The sequence below is a fragment of the Gymnoscopelus braueri genome, assembly GCF_963280865.1.
Source record: "Gymnoscopelus braueri genome assembly, chromosome: 2".
Taxonomy (NCBI): Eukaryota; Metazoa; Chordata; class Actinopteri; order Myctophiformes; family Myctophidae; genus Gymnoscopelus; species Gymnoscopelus braueri.
In genome coordinates, this window is record NC_137604.1 from 31550497 (window position 1) to 31569287 (window position 18791).

General features: G+C 41.2%; 2 protein-coding genes across 2 annotated transcripts in view; one reads left to right on the forward strand and one right to left on the reverse strand.

The window, feature by feature from the left end:
- Positions 1-18791, forward strand: part of LOC308097085 (prostaglandin reductase 1-like) — a 68661-nt gene that overhangs the window by 15124 nt on the left and 34746 nt on the right. The window lies entirely within an intron of this gene.
- Positions 1224-13758, reverse strand: LOC308095082 (von Willebrand factor A domain-containing protein 7-like; the record flags this gene model as incomplete). Its single annotated transcript, XM_080442007.1, has 17 exons — positions 1224-1616; positions 3095-3254; positions 3409-3542; positions 3773-4044; positions 4271-4363; positions 5270-5422; positions 8091-8220; positions 8307-8477; positions 8645-8761; positions 8881-8993; positions 9598-9767; positions 10810-10996; positions 11285-11404; positions 11609-11702; positions 11840-11984; positions 12241-12377; positions 13573-13758. 17 exons carry the CDS (start codon positions 13756-13758, stop codon positions 1224-1226), a joined length of 2775 nt encoding a protein of 924 aa, XP_080298133.1.

Genomic DNA, 18791 nt, shown 5'->3' on the forward strand with positions numbered 1-18791 from the left:
TAACAGTGCACTTTCAAACATGTAAAGCATTTATTTTCTTTAATAAAGAAAATACACAAATACACATCCACATGACGTTGTCAGCCAGGGAGAGGGGAGGGGGAGGGTGGTGGGATGGTCGGGGGAGAAGACAACCACGCCTACTGAGGAGACCATTTGTAGGATTTGTGTACTACTTCGCCTCTAGTGGCTCCAATGGAGAATGTGTATCTTTCTATATTAACAATCTTTGTCTATACCTTTCTGTAAGTGAGCTTCCATCACTGTGATGACCACTAGCTGTAATATGATTGGCTGACTTTATTGGCTGACTCTATTCAGGACTGTGATTGGCTAGTGAAACACATGACACATGTGAATAGGACTATGCATTTTTGTTTTTTTTAAGTGAATCACACATTGTGGGTGGAAAGGGTATAAAAAAAAAACCACATTATTTTTTTAAGTGAGCTTCCATCACCGTGATGACCACTGTTAAATAACAACAGTGACATAGTGCTCCAATTCCACATGCTGTGATTGGCTAGTGAGACACATGATGAAATTAATCTAAAACCACTTTGATGTGACACTAGTATATTTAACTTAGATGCTGTCCATTTTGTGAGAACAGTAAAAAAAGAACCCAAAGATCACTATGGCTGAAATGAGAAAAGGGAAAACCGATATTGAGAAGAAAATAGAAAGTCTTCCTAGAACTGGCCATGATTACATGATTGGTTGACTCCATTCACACCCTTAGCCCAGTATTGTGATTAGCTAGCAAGACACATGATGAAATTAATAATTATAAATAGCACCACACACTTCAGAAATATTACTTTTCTTTAAGTCAACTTCCATCACTGTGATGACCACTGTGACCACACCGCCCACTTCACACTGGGTGTGATTTTTTAAATTTGAACATAAATAAGCAGGTTTGAAAAACATGAACCTTATCCATAGGCAATAAAGAATATTTAATAAAGAGAGGTGCAGATGGCTCGTGTCTATTTGTGTGAGAGATCATTCTCAAAAACCTCTTTTAAATGATAAGTAGTTAGATGTGTAGGATATGTAGCAGCCCAAACAATATTACAGTAATTAATTTGTGGGAAAATTAAACTAAAATAAAGAGTTAAATGAGAAGAAGGATGAACCTGTTTTACCATCTAACAGCTCCAATTAATTTTAAAAAGTATATTAAGAGGGTGCTGTGTATCCTGAAATGCAATCATAGTCTACCACATAGTACCACATAGAGCAGAAACCACCAGACACAGCCACAGTGGTAGGGACAGAGTCAATGCAGGAGGGCCACTGGAGTGAACAATTGAATGGTAATGGTAACACCTGCCCACATTGCCAACTTTATCAACAGCAATAAATTCTACTATCTGAGAGCAACAGGAAGCGTTGTACGTTGCCTGAATCAAGGGAGCATCCAAGATGGTGTGATGGAGGGTTCCATTACCCTGGCGCAGCGTAATGCTCTCTATTCCTGTACCATTATTACCATCAGTGAGGTTTGCTGAGAGCTCCCAGTTGAAGGGTTCACATTGAGATGCATCCTCTGGGCAGTTTTTGGCCAGTACACTGACAATGTTGCACAATGGCGAAGTAAAATCTGTGATCTGGAGAAAGCATAAAAAAGAAAAGGAGGGAAACAGTTGTGATTCAGCCTAGGTGTAGATAATTTAATATAGTGATTGTACATAAAGTCTAGATAATTTATACTTTTTCATTCTGGTGTCGCTTGCTTAGGTACTGTAAAGCCTGCAAATCCAAAATTTCAAATTTGGTAGCAGTGTCTTAAGCATTTTTGGGCGGTGAAACCGCCCCTATATGTGAGGTTTGGACATTCGACACCCATTGCACCCCCCCAACCCTGCGCTGTGATTGGCCACCAGTGTACCCCCCTAACCCTGCACCGTGATTGGCCAATCATAGTCTATTCAGGACTGTGATTGGCTAGTGAAACATGACACATCTGCATAGCCCTATAAATAGGACTATGCACTTAAAAAAAACACATTTATGGTTTAAAAAAAAACACATTTATGTTTTTTTTTAAGTTAGGGGTGTACAATGGTTGGTCCACAATATTACTTTTCTTTAAGTGAACTTCCATCACTGTGATGACCACTGTGACCACACCGCCCACTTCACACTGGGTGTGATTTTTTTAATGGTAAACACTGTTTAATAATAACTTAATATGTATGTATTTATTTGATTACACCAGCACCGGTTTACTCGGGAAAGATGCAAGTCGGAAACAATGCAAGTTGTGAATGCATGCTCCACCCGGTTTTGTAATACCTGTGTACCCGTCTGTGTCCCTTTTATGCTCATATATGGATATCTCTATATCTGTCTGTCGGTATCCCTTTTATGGCCATATATGGAGATCACTGATGTCATCAGGATATGCCCCTATATGGACATATTGGTCGGATCGGTGGTTCTGGACAACTGGATCTCCATATAGATTGGCATGCAAGTCGGGAACAATGCAAATTGGGAATGCATGAGATCTCCAATTAAAAGGGACACAGACGGACAGACTACCCATCTGTCAACAGGTACTCTGACATACATGGGCATACCCATATAAGCTCATATTGGCTGGATAGGCGGTTCTGGACAATTGGAAGTCCATATATGCCTATATATGGGCATATCGGTTGGATCGGCGGTTCTGGACAACTGGATGTCAATATGCCTAAATATGGGCATATTGGTTGGAACGGCGGTTCTAGACAACTGCCTATCTGAATGACTTGACGCCGGGGACCTCGCTGCCTTGAGTCCTCGCCAATGCACCTGCTGAGTTTGAAGTCGGTCGGTCCCATCTATGCACATGACCATATATGGGCATAGCGGTCGGATCTGTGGTTCTGCACAACCGTATCTCCGTATGTGCCTGTATATGGGCGTATTAGTCGGATCGGCAGTTCTGGACAAACGCCTATCCGACCGAATCGACGCCGGGATTCTCAACTGCCTCGAGTCGTCGGCGATAAATACATAAACTACGGACGGACGTACAGAGATTTTTTAGCTACATTTATTGTAAGATTACAGTTATAGTCATGAACGGGTTGGTTACCTTGCTAACAACAGAAAGTCTTAGAACAGCATAGTTGGAATCGGCACCGCTGGATGACTTGGCGTCAATGGTTAGAGTTACATCTGTGCCTGATGGTGTGTTTCCAGGTGGCGTAAAGGTCAACGTTGCATTGGCATACTGGCCGGATGTCAAAGTTAGGCTGTCACATAATTGGAGAGGAGGGTTGAACAGGATAATGGAGGCTGTTATTATGACAATATTAAATATGCGTGTTGTACAGTCAAATCAGTTTGTCAGTTTCAAAAGTTGAGCCATATCAGTATTGATGAGAATGTTTGGGGCTTTTTCCTCACCTTGGTGGGAATGTCATGGCAAAGCCTTTGTCATTCTTGGCATTGATGGTGTATGTGGCATCAGAGCCCTTGGTCATCAAACTGAATGGTAGGGAAAAGGGTTTCCCTGGCTCCAAACTGCTGTCTACTGCTGCCTGAGGAACAACAAAAAGGAGTTGAGCAGGGGAAAAAAGCAAGTGAAATGGTGTAATATATTTCCTAGAATGATTTTCTCAAATTCATTGGTGGCATGTCACAATTCACACTCTCTGTGTGAATTGTTGGACTTATCCTAATTATTTTTGTCACTAACTGTGTGTATATAACTGACCAGTTATGATTTCCAAGCTTGATTGACATAGACAGAGGAAGTGAAGACACTGACCTTGATGGTAACCTTTGAGACGGACATCTGGGTGGTGGTCTGCCTCTGGAAGTTTGTTCCGGACACTGAGTCTATTCCATTCAGCATAACCACAAACTCACCGTCTGGGACACTATCAACTGTAACCAGGATATCTCCATTACCCATGTCAGTTGTTGTGCCACTGCTCATGGCCTCTGCACCAGAGACCATTCCCAAACCAACGTTATCAATAGACACAGAATCTGCACCCTTTTTACCCATCACCGATAGCAACAGGGTGGCGGGCTGGCCTGGATTTGAAGGACAAAGAGGGAAGAAGACAAGACAGAGTGAGTAGAAAATACATTGATGTGGCCAAGTGATTATGTAATTGTCTATGATCTAATCATTTACAAATATTGATGATGCATGGTTTGATGACTACATAATTACTTTAGTTCCTTCTAATTTACAGTAAATGGCTTTGATATAATTTGTAAAAGTGATTATATGACTTTTTTTGTGTGACAGCTGTACCTGCATTTGGACGGCCAGTGATTACTGCAAAACCTGGGTGAGGTCCCTCGAAGGCCTCGACAAAGTTATAGATAAAGGTGATGATGCTCTGACCTGGAATGACACACAGAAATGTTAACTAGACGCGTCGCAATTCAGGGCAATTGCAAAGTGTGGTTGCGCCGACGCAAGTCGCGGGTCGCTGCCGCCGGGACTCGAGGAATACGCTGGGAGGAATACCGTCGGAGGCTGCACCAATTACATTGTCACGTCACTCCTGAGATCACTTGCGTTTCATGTTGAGAGGATTGATCCCCCCAAAATAAGGTTTTTGCATCGAACTCCGCTTGTTTTAAGTTTATCGCATGGGTCCAGAGATCATGTGTACCAATTTCTGTGAAAATTGGACAAAATATGTGCGAGGAGGAACTAAAAGTGTGTTTGAAGAAAATTCTAAATGGCGGATAATCTATCCTGACGCAAATGGGCGTGGCCTATATGGGGAGTTGCGTCATGACCCAAGGAATACTCTACGACCTAAGGTTCAAGTGTTATAGGCCAATAACAAAGTGGGCTGTTATAGCGCCACCATGAGGCCGACTGGTGTAATCATTTTTTAAATAATTTCGCACTAAATTATGAACCTCCCCTCCAAATCTTGTAACTCTAGCCCTTACGGTTTCTGAGAAAAAAATACTTAATGGGAGTTTTTTCATTTTCCCATTAAAGTGGATGGGGAAATTTAATGCACTAATAAATCAGTATCAATTAAACTATGTAACCAATCTTAGCAAAATACAAGCGCACGATTCCCGATGAAGCCGGTCATTTTGACATATGGCACTAAATTGGGAAAAATAAACTGTGGGAGGAGATCCGGTTTGAAATAAAGTTGATCTAAATAAAGTGGGAAGATTACTATAGTCAATAATCAGGCAATTAATAATGCTTTAATAAAAGTATTGAGCTGAACAAACCAATAGAGAGGTTGTGTGAAAAAGCAGACACAGTATATCTGACCTGTCACTTTGAGTGTGTATGGATGGCTGCTGACAATGTCGATCTGCCAGGTTCCTGGCAGCTTGTCAGCATTGAGACGTATTCTCCACAGGTTCCCCACAGCTTGAATGGTCCCCAATTTACCACTGGCCTCACTCTGTTTCTGGCTAACACCTGTGTGATACATAGAAGAGAAGGCTAGATAAAACAGTATTGTTCCTTCATTATGATTGGCTGAGCTTAACCATGTTCGAAGCCATTGTAATATGTTCTACAGACACGTACCTATCACTGCATGTTATCACTATTACTGTGCCAAATTGTTTCAAAATGTCTTTTTGTGAATTTAAATTGACAAAAACAGTGTCTGATAACCCTTTAGGCGAGAAATATGCCTGTTGCTCACTATTGATACATTTTACATTAACAATCCTCACTGTTTGGGACAGGCCAGGCGCCAGGATGAAATGACTGAGGGGGCAGTTGAAAATTGTGGGGGGGCACACCAGTCGCGCAGCATGCACGCAAATTTTGTGGTTAATTGCGCGGATTGTGGCCGTTTTTGGGCGTTTTTTGTTACTTTATTTCGGGTTTAGGGTTAGGTTAGGCTTATGTTATTTAATTCTTATTTTTGCCTGATTTTACCGATTTTTTATAAAAAAAATTACAAAAAAAATATTATTATTTTTTTCCCCAAAATAAACTGAGGGGGCAATGCCCCCTCAGGCCCCCCCGTGGCGCCGGGCCTGGTTTGGGACCTTCCATGCATTTGCATAGCAACTTCCTTCTTTGCTGAGGCTAAATTATTTCTCTCTGACATAATTGATGAAAACATGCCCTGTTTGTCACATATTTTATTATTAAATCATGACTCATCTTTAAGCTTAACACTGCAAAAGAAGAGAGTTGCTGGTTGGTTTAACGGCAGCAAAGAAAATATTAGTAATGAAATGGAAACCACCTCATAATCTTAATATCTATCGTTGGAAGTTGTCATCCTATGAGGCATTAAGATTAGAAGCCTCTAGTGCTCGAGTGCAGAGAGCTAAGACAGAATCGAGCCAAACTCTACTCTCTGTTAGCCTGGTAAACCACACCCCTTGGAAGGGGTGTGGTTTACCAGGCTAACTCTATGTGGCCCAGAAGGTTAAATCTGTACTCCACTAGATTGAACACCTGTACATTAGCATCAGAAAATGTGAATTTAAGCATTATAATTGTATGTGAGTTTTTCAATAAGCACGAGAAGGTTCAGAGGGTATCTAATGCATGAGAGCTAACAAGTCTTCTTATCACCTGACAGGGGGGAGTTTACCCGGTTGGACGTAGCGTGTGGAAGGAACACGTTATTCCAACCAGGTCCTTTCCCCTCCATCAGGCGCCCCGGCTGACCAGTGGGAGGCAGTATAGAGACAAGGATTACTCCATGTTTTAGTGAGGGTACCTACCCTAGGGTACACGGGGAGAACATGCAAACTCCACACAGAAAGGCCCTTTCGCTGACCCCACCTAGGGTATGGGCACTGATGACACGGACGAGAGGACACGCTCCCCAGTGCCCACAGCGTCCCTGGCGGGAATTGAACCCATGACCTTTTAGCTGTGAGTCGACATCGCTACCGACTGCGCCACCGTGCCCCCCCAGATCCTGTTTTTGACAGTTATCGTCACTTGATGTATTTCCTTTTCCTGTTCATCTAATTCTACCTGTGTGTGAACTGGCCCCATAGAACAGTATATATTCCACTACCTTCGTAGCAGAGGGCATCGTATCACTACCAGGCATGCAAACAGCCCGAGGTGAAAAAGGTGACAACATTTCTTTTGGGTCAGGTGTCACACAATTGCCCTATTTGGGTTCAAAAAGGTGACTGTAGCTGAAAAGTGACACTTTTGCATGTCTGCACTACGCGTTATGCCCCTGGATATGCGGGTCTTGGTGTGTTGGGTTTTAGTGTTGACAGCATTTTGCCCTTCGTTGGCTTTCATCTGACCGTAAGAGGGTGGGGAGCTGATGGTTAAACAGATTACTCCATCCCCGTTATTGGCTCCTTTTGTGTGATTAGTCAGTATGTTTTAGTCCTGTGATTGACTGACTGACTGACTGACTGACTGATTGATTCATTGATTGATTGATTGTATTATTTGAATTGGGATAGCCACTGGCTTGGGTGGGTGGCAAGAGCCAGGCTGGTGTAATTCTTTCTGATTAATTAATTAGTTTGTATTGTCAGTTTATTGTCATGTACTTTTGTGTTTATAGTTATTTTGTTTTATGAAGTAAGTGACAAGCAACCCTGGTCATGCACTCACACAGGCAGTTTACTACCTTTTGGTATTATGAGACATGATACACTCTTAATATATTGCACTGTGCCTCAGTACCGTTTCTCTGTTTAGAACTGGTGCTGAGGCCCCAAACCGGGAACAAGTGACCCCCACTCCAGTGGTGGTAGTACCCCCCTTGTCCTTTTGTGTGCTGTGTTTAGGTTATATGATTTTTTACGATTTGATTTGTGTGCAGTGGCATATTGGGGTACCACTGCCCTGGTTAGTATTTTTGGTACTGGACCCACGTTTCTGCCTCTACTATTGAAAACAATGAACCGTGTTAGGAGTTACATTTGTGTACTCGGGTGCTTTATGTACTCAGGTGCTTTATTCAAGATATTAAATTAGAACGATTTCCTAGGGCGTAATTCCCTGGCATAGTTGGCTACCTGCATTCGTATCTATCTTGCCTGTCTAAACATTAAATGTTTAGACAGGCAAGATAGATACGAATTTTGTTTTCCAATAACAACATTTTTGTTATTGGAAAAACGGAATCCGTGTGTGTTACCTTCTGGGTTGGTCAGTGTAAAGCTAATAGCTGTTCCTGTAATGTACAGAGTGACATTTGTAAGAGACCCGTCCAACACAAAGGGGAAGGTCTCCTTCCCAGCGCTCCTATCTCGCTGAAGAACCGTCACCTGAGAAGAAACAGAAGAGAAATCAATTCCTTCCACTAACCTAAAACTGAATTACTATATGGCCCTTTGGAGCTGCATGTGTTTACCAGGGCAGAGGTGGAAGTGTCAAGAATGATGTCGGTGGCCTGAGGCAACTGGCTCTTAGAAACTTCAATGAACTGGCCCCCGGAAGCCAGAGCTAGGTCCCTGTAGTCATTTAAAGAACCGGTAAGTGCACGACGTCGCCTCTTGCTGGACCCCGTTAAGAAGAAATTCACCTGGTAACGAGGTGGAAAGGGAAAGAATTTAACTGGGCAGATGGGAAAAAGTATAGCAAGGATGTCAGCTTGTGACTGAGAAAGAGAGAGATATGCTCACTAAAGTATATAGTTCTTTCTTTAAAAATATGTGTTTGTTTCCTCAGGATCTGTAATGTAATATTTACCGTTGATTTGGTGCTCCTGATGAGGGCTGAAATGGTATCCTTCAGAGCAAAGTCTTTGGCTGTGGCATCAGTGATCACATAGATTTGAGAGGAGGCAGGGGCACCTGTTAAAGCCAACTACAGAAACAGAGAGGTGGGGGATTGACTGAAGTGTTTACCTACAATATCATTGGTTGATATCCATATAACTCAATACGGAAATCCTGACTGCAGGGTGTTATGATTTACTTCTGTACCTGGAGTCCTGACAGGCACATCTCAGGGGCATCACCACCTCCATTCGCAGTGAGCTTAGATACTTCGTCTTTCATTACATCACTGTCTGGAGTCCTTGTTAAGGGTCCATAACCTACACAAACATGCACACATTTTTTACATTGCAGGACCACAAATGTATAAATACATTACTGAATAGAATTAGTAGTCTATGATATTATCATAGACTACTAATTCTATTCAGTAAGTTGTTTCATTTAAACCACCATTTAATAAATGAGACACCTACTTTTAAATTAAAACAAGCTGAAAATCAACAGGTTTATTGAGCTGACAATCAGCATGTTCAGGTTTCAGTAACAAGCATTGCCCAGGTTATTGCGTGAGTGAAATAGGCTCTCCTCACTCTCACTCTCCCTCCTGCCCCCTCTCACTCTCCTTGCCCCCCCCCCCCCCCCCTCACACCCACCACAGACACCGCCACAACTTTATCCTTTATATCGTAGATAAACTATACTATCAAAAGCTTTGTGAACATTTTAGTTAACATTCTTGATCTCTACTAGCAAGAAAAGTAGTTAGATAACATTTCAGAATTTAAGTGATTGTGTGTAAACAATTTTGTACAGAAAAGAACTTGAAATAATAAGTGAATACTGTACTGTATAGATTTAAAGGTCATACTTTTTGACATAAATGGCAGGTCGATGTTGCAAAGGCATTACAATAGATCTTACTTGGGTCATTGAAGGGGACCAGAATATATTCAGATGGTTCGTCCTGCGTTCCCTTTTTGCTGTCAATGATTTGATTAACAAGTCTCCTGACTTCTGCAATGTCAGCAGACATACTGCCTGTGGTGTCGATGACAAAGCACACAACAGATGCACGAGCGATGCCCATCATTCTGTGAGAGACAAAAAGACACATACTGGGGGACATACTGTATTTTCTCTCCTGCAGCAACTGGTGCTGGTATAGTATTGAACTAAAGCTACCCAGGGTAATATAATAATATAATATCTCATGATAGAATAGTTTGTGTAAAAGCCGACTGAATTTCATTTAGGAAGTCTCATTTGTTATTTTACATTGTAATAGTTGCACACACATTTGCATTTCTTTGTGTAATACAGGGTTCCTACTCTACTACTACTACTGTACTATGGAGAGTATGGAACAGTATGTAATTTCCAGATCTGGATAAGTATGGAAAAAAGAAAAGAGAGTATGGGAAACAAAACATGTATGCTTCCAGACTATAGCCCCTATTCGGTTTCTAAAATACAAAATTTTGAATTTTGATCTTACAAGCAGTTTTTCCTGCCGTTGCAGAATTGCATATACATAGCATTACAAATAATACAAAACTTGCTTGAACATTCATGCAATCATGTAGCCTAATTATGTTATGAGAAAAGTAAACAGGCTAAACCTGGGCTTGGATCAAAACTGTCATACATTTATTTGATCAATTCTGACAATTGAGTATCTATGACAGCCTTGGACACTTCCCCAAATAGTGTTTTGGAGTTCCATGTTTTAGGCCTGTACTTATATATATGTACAGATTCAAAATAAAAGTCCTTAACCAGTAAGCACTTAAGTCTTTAAACAGTGTTTACAAGTATGATTTACCTGATTTAACAAACAATAAAACAAAGTCAATAGACTTTAGTTCTCATTTCTAGTGGTGAATTGTACATGGGTATCCGTTCTGTTACTGTAGGAGTTGAAGGCATACAGTAGATTTACACAACAGTGACGACACAACCACAATAACATTGCTCTGTTTTAGCGTTGCCTGGGTTTAGTGTTAACCACTTTCAATGTTTCAAAACTAGGAGAATTCTGGAAATTTGAGTCTGGAAAAGTGTGGAATTTTGAAAAGGAAAATGTGTAGGAACCCTGGTAATAATGTTTTACTTTCTCGTCCTTTCTCATTGTACCTCAAGAACTCATTGTCCCCAGCAGCTCCCCGGATGTCTTCCAGCAGCTGGAGGCTGGCCCTGGTGGCTAAATTGACAGCAGCTGTGTGGAATGCCTCATTGTGTGGATGACTCTCATCCTTGTTAATGCCACCGCGAGGGACCACTGTGCTGGTCAGGTCAGCAGCACCCCCGTGACTGCATTTACCTTGCATAGGACAAAAGGTAGATTAGCCATGACAAAACTGAAATGTACTACTTTCAAAATAAAATACAAATAAATACTGTATTGAGAACTTTGTTTGAGAGTTGTGTTTCTTAACATAAATACTGTAATATAATACACATAACATGAATTTCAATAGTTTTTCTTCCCATTCTACAAGTACAGTATGGTGTACTTGTACCAGTATGTAGGCTCTGTTTCAAAATGTCCGCAAATACATTTATGACTCCTCAAATACATTTCCACAGCAATTTCAATATGTAAATATACCTTTAGGCTTGGCTTCAGAGGAGATTCCCAAGTAGCCTGAAGTGAGTTTCTTCTCTTGTAGAATAAAAGGATTGCGGCATGTTCCACTGGGACAGTCTCTGCAGGTTGGAGTGTCCTTCTCTACATAATGCAAACACAAATTAATGAAGAAAATCAACGCACAACAAACACCTTGATAATGTTACAGTGTGAATAACTTAGCTCTAAAATTCTTAAAGCCACAAGGATACAAATATGCTTTGTAAACAATCCCCCACTCCCTGCATGCTTGTAGATATTTTGGAATACTTAAAGGAGGGGTGGGGGGCAGAGAGAGAGACGCACCTGCCAGGCTTTCCAGAGCGAGGTCTGGGCGGATGAGGTTGAGGTATGGATCTGTGAATCCCAGCTCCACCCAGTTGCTATGGCTGTAGAAATCCTGAATGTTCAGTAATGCATGCACGCACACGCACACACACACACACACACACACACACACAAAGTTTCAGTTTTGTTTTCAAAAACAAAGTATTTGCGAGTAATTTTACATATTCTTCCTCTCCCTATTTCTCTCACCTGCAGGGTATGCAGCACTCTTCCCAGTGTTTCCCTTGCAGCTTGGAAGTTCTGATTGCGGATGTTGGCCTTGATGCTAGCCACACCCTCTGTGATCAGGCCCCGCCCCTCAAGAAAAGCCTCATTGTTGAAGTGGTGGGGAGGACTGAAGTTATGGAAATGAATTTGCTGTCGGTTAACTTGCAATCAATTAATGAATTAATTCATTTGCAATAGATTTGAACAAGCCTTGTCAAGCTTTACAGAATGTTACAAGAACTCACTGTGCTAACACATTTGAAATTGTGTCTTAATTGTACCTTGTGATGTCAGAGATTATACAGGCATAATTCTATCCAACTCTAATATTCTATAGCATTCAATTTAAGGTATACTGCCCATTACTACTTATGTTCTCCCACCTGTTGATGAAATCACGGTCCACCAGTCCATTTTGATTGAATATCTCATTGAGAGCAGAGCCGAACTTGGCAGCTGACACCTGTCCTGTTGCTTTGGGACCTAGACAGGCCTGGACCAGCTCTCCAGGAGAGTTACCCTGAGGTCAGAGGTGAAAAGACAGAGGTTACATTTCCAGTAAAATCTATGAAAAGAGTACAAATTATCAGACTAATTTGTGTTAAACTTTGAGACACAATGAAAAATATAAGACAACCTGTAGACCGATAGAATCCGAAAATGTCTTTGGAATCTTGCATAGTGTTCAGTGATTGTGCTTTAGGTATTAACACCCTTGTCTATGGAACCCACTACTGCTGGTGGCCTACAATCAAATCCTGCCACTGTCTGATTCTGAACTTGGTCTCTGTTGCCGTTTCTCCCTTGTATCCCTCCAGGGTGGGGGATCATATGCCTATATACAGTGCAGGGGGGCTATTGCTATTTACATAAAGAATATTACTCTCAAAGTTATTTACAGCCCATTCATATACATAACATTAAATACCAGTGTTCTAATCTAGGGATAGAGCATTTCTCTCTAAAAGTAAAAGCTACAGCAAACCCCAGTTTATCCAAATATGACTCAGTCCAATTATGTTGGACTGAGTGTGGACTGAGTGTTCTCTAACATTTCAGCTAACACCCCTGATGTCATTGTTGTTAATGAAAACCATAGGGAGGTGTTCATTCTCGAGGTCGGCTGTACTTTTGATTACAGCTTAGAGGAAGCCTTCCTAACCAAAGTGCTAAAATATCATCAGCTAGAGCAGACCATCTCTCAGCTAGGCTACAGATGGTTTTTACTTTTGGTTTTTATCTTTGGTAGTCTAGGGCACGTGCACAAGTTGGTTGTAAGGGGCCTGCAAATGGCCGGCCTCTCCAAAAGGAGGGCTAAACAATTAGCAAGGTACTGCTCAATATCAGCTATTATAGGAAGCCGCTCAATTTGGAGGAGGCGTTGCTTCCTTTACCCATGATTGTTGTCCGCTGTGTTCGACAAGTATGCCATCTTTTGTTTTGTATGTAACGTTGCTCTGCTTTACATGCGCTTTGTAACTAACTGTTTTCCCTTCATCTGACTGCACTGGCAGTGTTTATGTCCTTTGTACATCCTGTACTTCTTATTATGTGGACATAAATAAATATTTCAAATGTGTGTGTGTGTGTGTGTGTGTGTGTGTGTGTGTGTGTGTGTGTGTGTGTGTGTGTGTGTGTGTGTGTGTGTGTGTGTGTGTGTGTGTGTGTGTGTGTGTGTGTGTGTGTGTGTGTGTTAGTGAATGCTTCCTACCCACCGTAGGATTGAACTCATGACCAGATAATTCAGCCACTGCCCGACAAGTCTCTTTCACTTTTTGCAAAAGAGCCGTCCTTGTAATGCTGACATGAGATGCGACGACGCCTCCGATGGGGGCAAAGGCTATGGCCCCCCCTGATAGGGCCACGGTAAGCAGGACGACACCCAGCACTGGTGCCATCATCAGTCTTAAAGAAAGGTTGTAAGCAATTATTAAAAACAGCTGTTGTTTAGACATGATATTATAATTAATAACAGATGCAATTAAAATGATAAATTATGGAAAGATCTCATTTACACTTCACATGATACTCTTGCTTAAATGCCCTTCTGATATACTGTTTTAAAAGCTTTGAATGGCAAATTATAAGGCTTTGAAGAGTTGAGGCAAATTTAAAGACATATCCTAATCCATCTGGATGAAAAGACCAATATAATGGTCAAAGTGCAAGTAGAAATTAGTTAAAAAAATTACTACTACGGTACGCAGTTTGTGAACTACCTTGAGTTTTTTTATGGTCATGTACATTTTAAACAATTATATATACATTTGAGTTCAAAAGGAATGTTTTAGGTCCTAAATATAATACCACTGTAAACATGCAGTAATTAAATCATCACAGATTGAATATAAAGTTAATCATCAGAAAAAATGTATCACTCGAGTACAAACTTTCTCCAAAACAATTACAGAACTCTTTGCTCTAAGAATCATGTGATTAATGCTCAGAGTTCAGAATACAAAGAGTGAGGTGAAGTTACATAACTGTGTTCAAGCACTAAGCACACCACTAAATTAATACCACATTTAAATGCACTCGGCCCTATTTACACTATAATGTTGTTGCCACTCTCACATACTTTTTATGAAATAATAATTTAATTAACTTCAAACTGAAGTTTGATGCTGTAGGAGCAAGTAAGGGTTAAAACAGCGCAGATGCTTCCCCGGCTGTAATGGTAGAAACAGTAGAGACAGAGAAACATCTGGATATTCTGTTAGGGAGGACCACAGATGTGTGAGGCAGACAGAGAGAGAGGAGAGTATTGCACAATTGAGGAGAAGGAAGAGAGTCAGCCCCAGCGAACAGATAAATCTGGGGTAAGAGTCACCATTAGGAGACATGGAGTACAAAGGCGAACCTCATGTCAGAGTAACTTGGCCAGAAATATCAAATAAATATGTTTGTGTGCGTTCCACTGAGAGTTAGGAAAATAACAAATGTTGTGTAATAATGACGGACAGGAAGGTGCTCCAAGTCAGGAGGGAGAGGTCTATTGTTTTAGGTGTTCAGGACCGGCGCTGACGGTGCGTGCTCGCGCATGCATGTGGAGCTCCCAGCCCCCATAGTAGCTCCAGAGCTAAGGGGTCGCCGCCCCTGTGAGCACCCCTACAGCTCATCCCTGGACCCATATCCATCTCCCATGCTTTTCTAAAGTATTAGAAAGACTTGTTTACAACCGCGTGATTACATATTTTAACGACATCAATATGCTTTATGCCCACCAGTATGGCTTCAGAGAAATACATTCCACTTCTATGGCGCTCACCCAATTAATTGATAATATCTTCTTAGCTCGTGACAATAAATAAATTACACTTGTTGTGTTTGTTGATTTTTACAAGGCATTTGACACGGTCAATCACAACATTTTATTACAGCTTAATATGACTTAAATCGGATAGCTTTGCCTTGGTTTCAGAGCTACTTATCAGCAAGAAATCAATTTGTAACGTAACAATAACATCTCCTCTAACTACATGTTGATTTCCTGTGGAGTCCCAAGAATCAATACTTGGCCCCCTATTGTTCCTCATTTATATAAAAGAGTAATATTTAATTTCTCCAAATGCTTTTTTTATTTTATTCGCAGACTACTCCAATATTTTTTTATCTGGTAAAGATGAACAGAAATTAATATTGGAAATGAACCAAGAGTTAAGAAATATAGACACCTGGTTCAAGGCAAACTAATTATCCTTGAATGTAAATAAAAGTGCATACATGATGTTTATGCCTCATAAATCACCCAGTAATAAGTACTCTTCCCAATTTACAAATAGATAATATACTAGAAAGAGTTACGGTTACCGGCGCTCGGGTGGCGCAGTGGTAAAGTCACTGCCCACCACCACGGAGGTTGTGGGTTCGAATTCACCGTGGTGCATCCGGCTTTGTCAAGCGCCTGCACGAACACAATAGGCCTGAGTTCGGGGGAGGGAAGCCGGGTGGGGAGAGTGATATTGGTCATTGCACTCCTACGGGCTGGGGTGGCACCTGTCAGCGGGGAGTGTTGGGCGGGAGGAGTAGGACGAAGGCTCTACGTTCTCCTGGTCGGGGCTCCTCACTGGCAGGTGAGTCAGTAGGATACAACAGCAGTGACAACACAGAAATGTGTGTGGGGACTGGGGAGGAATCAATTGGCAGAACGACTAAATTGGGGAGAAAAAGGGGTTCAAAATAATTGGCTACTCTAAATAAAATGTAAAAAAAGAGTTACTGTTACCAAATTTCTTGGAGTACTCATAGATGAAACACTCACCTGGAAAAATCATATAGCACTTATTTCTAATAAAATAGGAAAGAATATTTGAGTCTTCAGAAGAATACCTCACCTTGTGGCAAGAAAAATCCTAATTAATATTATATTACAATGATTTATCCATACATTTCATACTGCAACATCGTTTGGGAAAGCAATTTCAAAACCAATCTCAATTGTATTTTTCTGCTACAAAAACGTTTTATCAAAATGATTACTTTCTCTAACAAATTCCCCAGTTCCACTCCTCTGTGTCAGTCTCTTGGAATTCTCCATACAATTCAGAAGACCCCACTTTTGGAATAGCCTGCGCCTCATATTAGAGACTGTGCTAGTTTGTCTTTCAAGAGACAAACACTGCAGCTAATGAGGCGCAGTTTACAGAGCTAGTTCAGGCCAGGCAACTCAAGGGATTGGGCTAGCCGATCAGGTGACTAAGTCACATGCACTCTTCTCCTGGTCGGTGGGTTATAAGTTATGCTCTGCCTACCTGCTCAGTCTGGTTGCGCTCTTCTGCTGCTCTGACGTGCGACGCTGCTGCTGCTGCCGAGATCCTGCCGGATCTGCTGCCCTTGCTTGCCTACGTATGCTGCTGACACACTGTCTTGCTGAGCCGACGTGTGTCGTTACTGCTGCTGCTATTGCTGAGATCTGCTGCTGCTGCTCGCTGCTTACCTGCTGCTGCCCATGAAAGTCATCCCACCCGCCTCCCCGGCATCCACCTGTAGGCTCTGTTTCTAGATCCCCATGGGGGTCTTTATTCATTCACTGTAAATGCTATTTGGCATGTAACATTTATTAAAATGTTATTCTTACAGGGAGTGAATGGATTCAGAGGCCTGACGCCAAACTATGCTTCCTTATGCTTTCTATATCCATGCTCAAGCTTGCTCAATAAATATATATTCTAATCCAATCCAAGAGTTGTCTGACTGAACTGCATTATTATCAAACTTAAGTAGCACATCTTTGATTTAGATTTGTTTTCCTTTCCATATAAAAATATATTTGTTTAATTTTTTAAATGTGCAATAAACTAACTAAAGGTATAAAAGATATAACTGCTCCTAAACTGTCCTTTTCTGAGGCAGAGTAAACCACGCTCCAACTGATGTTCACGAGGGCTTTTTATTTTCACCCATTGCAGACAACGTGAAAAACTGTGAATGAAATGACATAAAACAAATAATATTTTTAACCACAATGAATTATAACGTCCTTGTTGGCAGCAACATTGCTGTCATCTTTTTAAATGTCCATGAAATATCCACATAACAAATTAAATGTCCATTTTTTGTTGCATAAACACACACAACACACAACAATCATCATTGTACAGACCAACAAATAAACATACCGTGTGCGCCTTCTACCCAGATATATTCAGGAGTGTTAGTACTTTTTATCGTTTTATATTTTCTTCTTGACACAGACAGAGCTCCTCACAGCTCTGAAACTTTGTTTGTTCTGATTACCAGCACCTTAGCTCACACAGGTGAACCCAATGCTGCCGTGATTGGTGTCACGTGATATCTGCTCCAGCAGGCCACAATGCAGAGAACAGTGGAAGGCACTATATCACCATACGCCATACAATACAGTATATTACCCAAATAAACAATATTCACTTTTCATATTTTCAGAAAAATTATAAAATCAAATACCACAAAATTCAACCACTCTCTGGAACAGCTACAAAAGGTATAAGGTATAAAACTATTACACTAAGTTTTGCCTTTGAAAAATCTAAGTAAAATCATACACGTTATCAGATTTTAAAAAAGACTTCTGCTCGATGAATGTTTGTTGTTTAAAAAGCAATTACTACTATAATACAAGAAAACATTTTTTACGTGATATCCTAAAACTGCATGCACCACTAAACACAACCATAACCATATAAAAATATGAAATATTAACCAAGCTTATGCCAGTAATGACAATGTACATACCTCTGTTACTTGACTGGTATGAGATATGTCCTGTGTCTGAAAATATATACATAGTAGCAGATTATATTAGCCTGGCTCCACCCCCTGAATCGCTAGCCTCGCATTCAGGGTCTGGTGACGCTGTCGAAGGAGGGGTTTTCTCGTTTGCAAATCTGTACGGCGAATCGGGATCGGGATAATCCAGTATGAACCAATCGCCAAAGAGTCCAACTTTGGTCACGCCCCCATCTCAGAAAACGGCTACATTGAGAGGGCTTTCAGACTGAATAATGGAGTGAAACGAAATGAAAATTCAGGCTGAGTGTCAGGCTAAGATTATTTAGTTTTATCAGCATGGGTGTGGTGGGACAATTAATTATTAATTAATTAATTATTAAGATTGTCAGGACCAAGGAACAAGTCTCCCAAGGTAGAGTTTATTATGGCTATTATGCCTTTATTGTACGGTGTGTGTGTGTGTGTGTGTGTGTGTGTGTGTGTGTGTGTGTGTGTGTGTGTGTGTGTGTGTGTGTGTGTGTAGTATGTGTGTGTGTGTGCGCGCGCGTGTGTGTGCGTGCGCGTGTGTGTGCGCGCGCGCACGTGTGTGTGCATGTGTGTGTGCAGTCAACCTACAGTGTGGTATGAATTAAAATGGGCGAGTCTTAATATTGACAGTTACCTCGTCGCAGCCAAAAAGTGATTCGTTAAGCTGTTTTCGTTTTGAGGATTCCCTAATTACAAC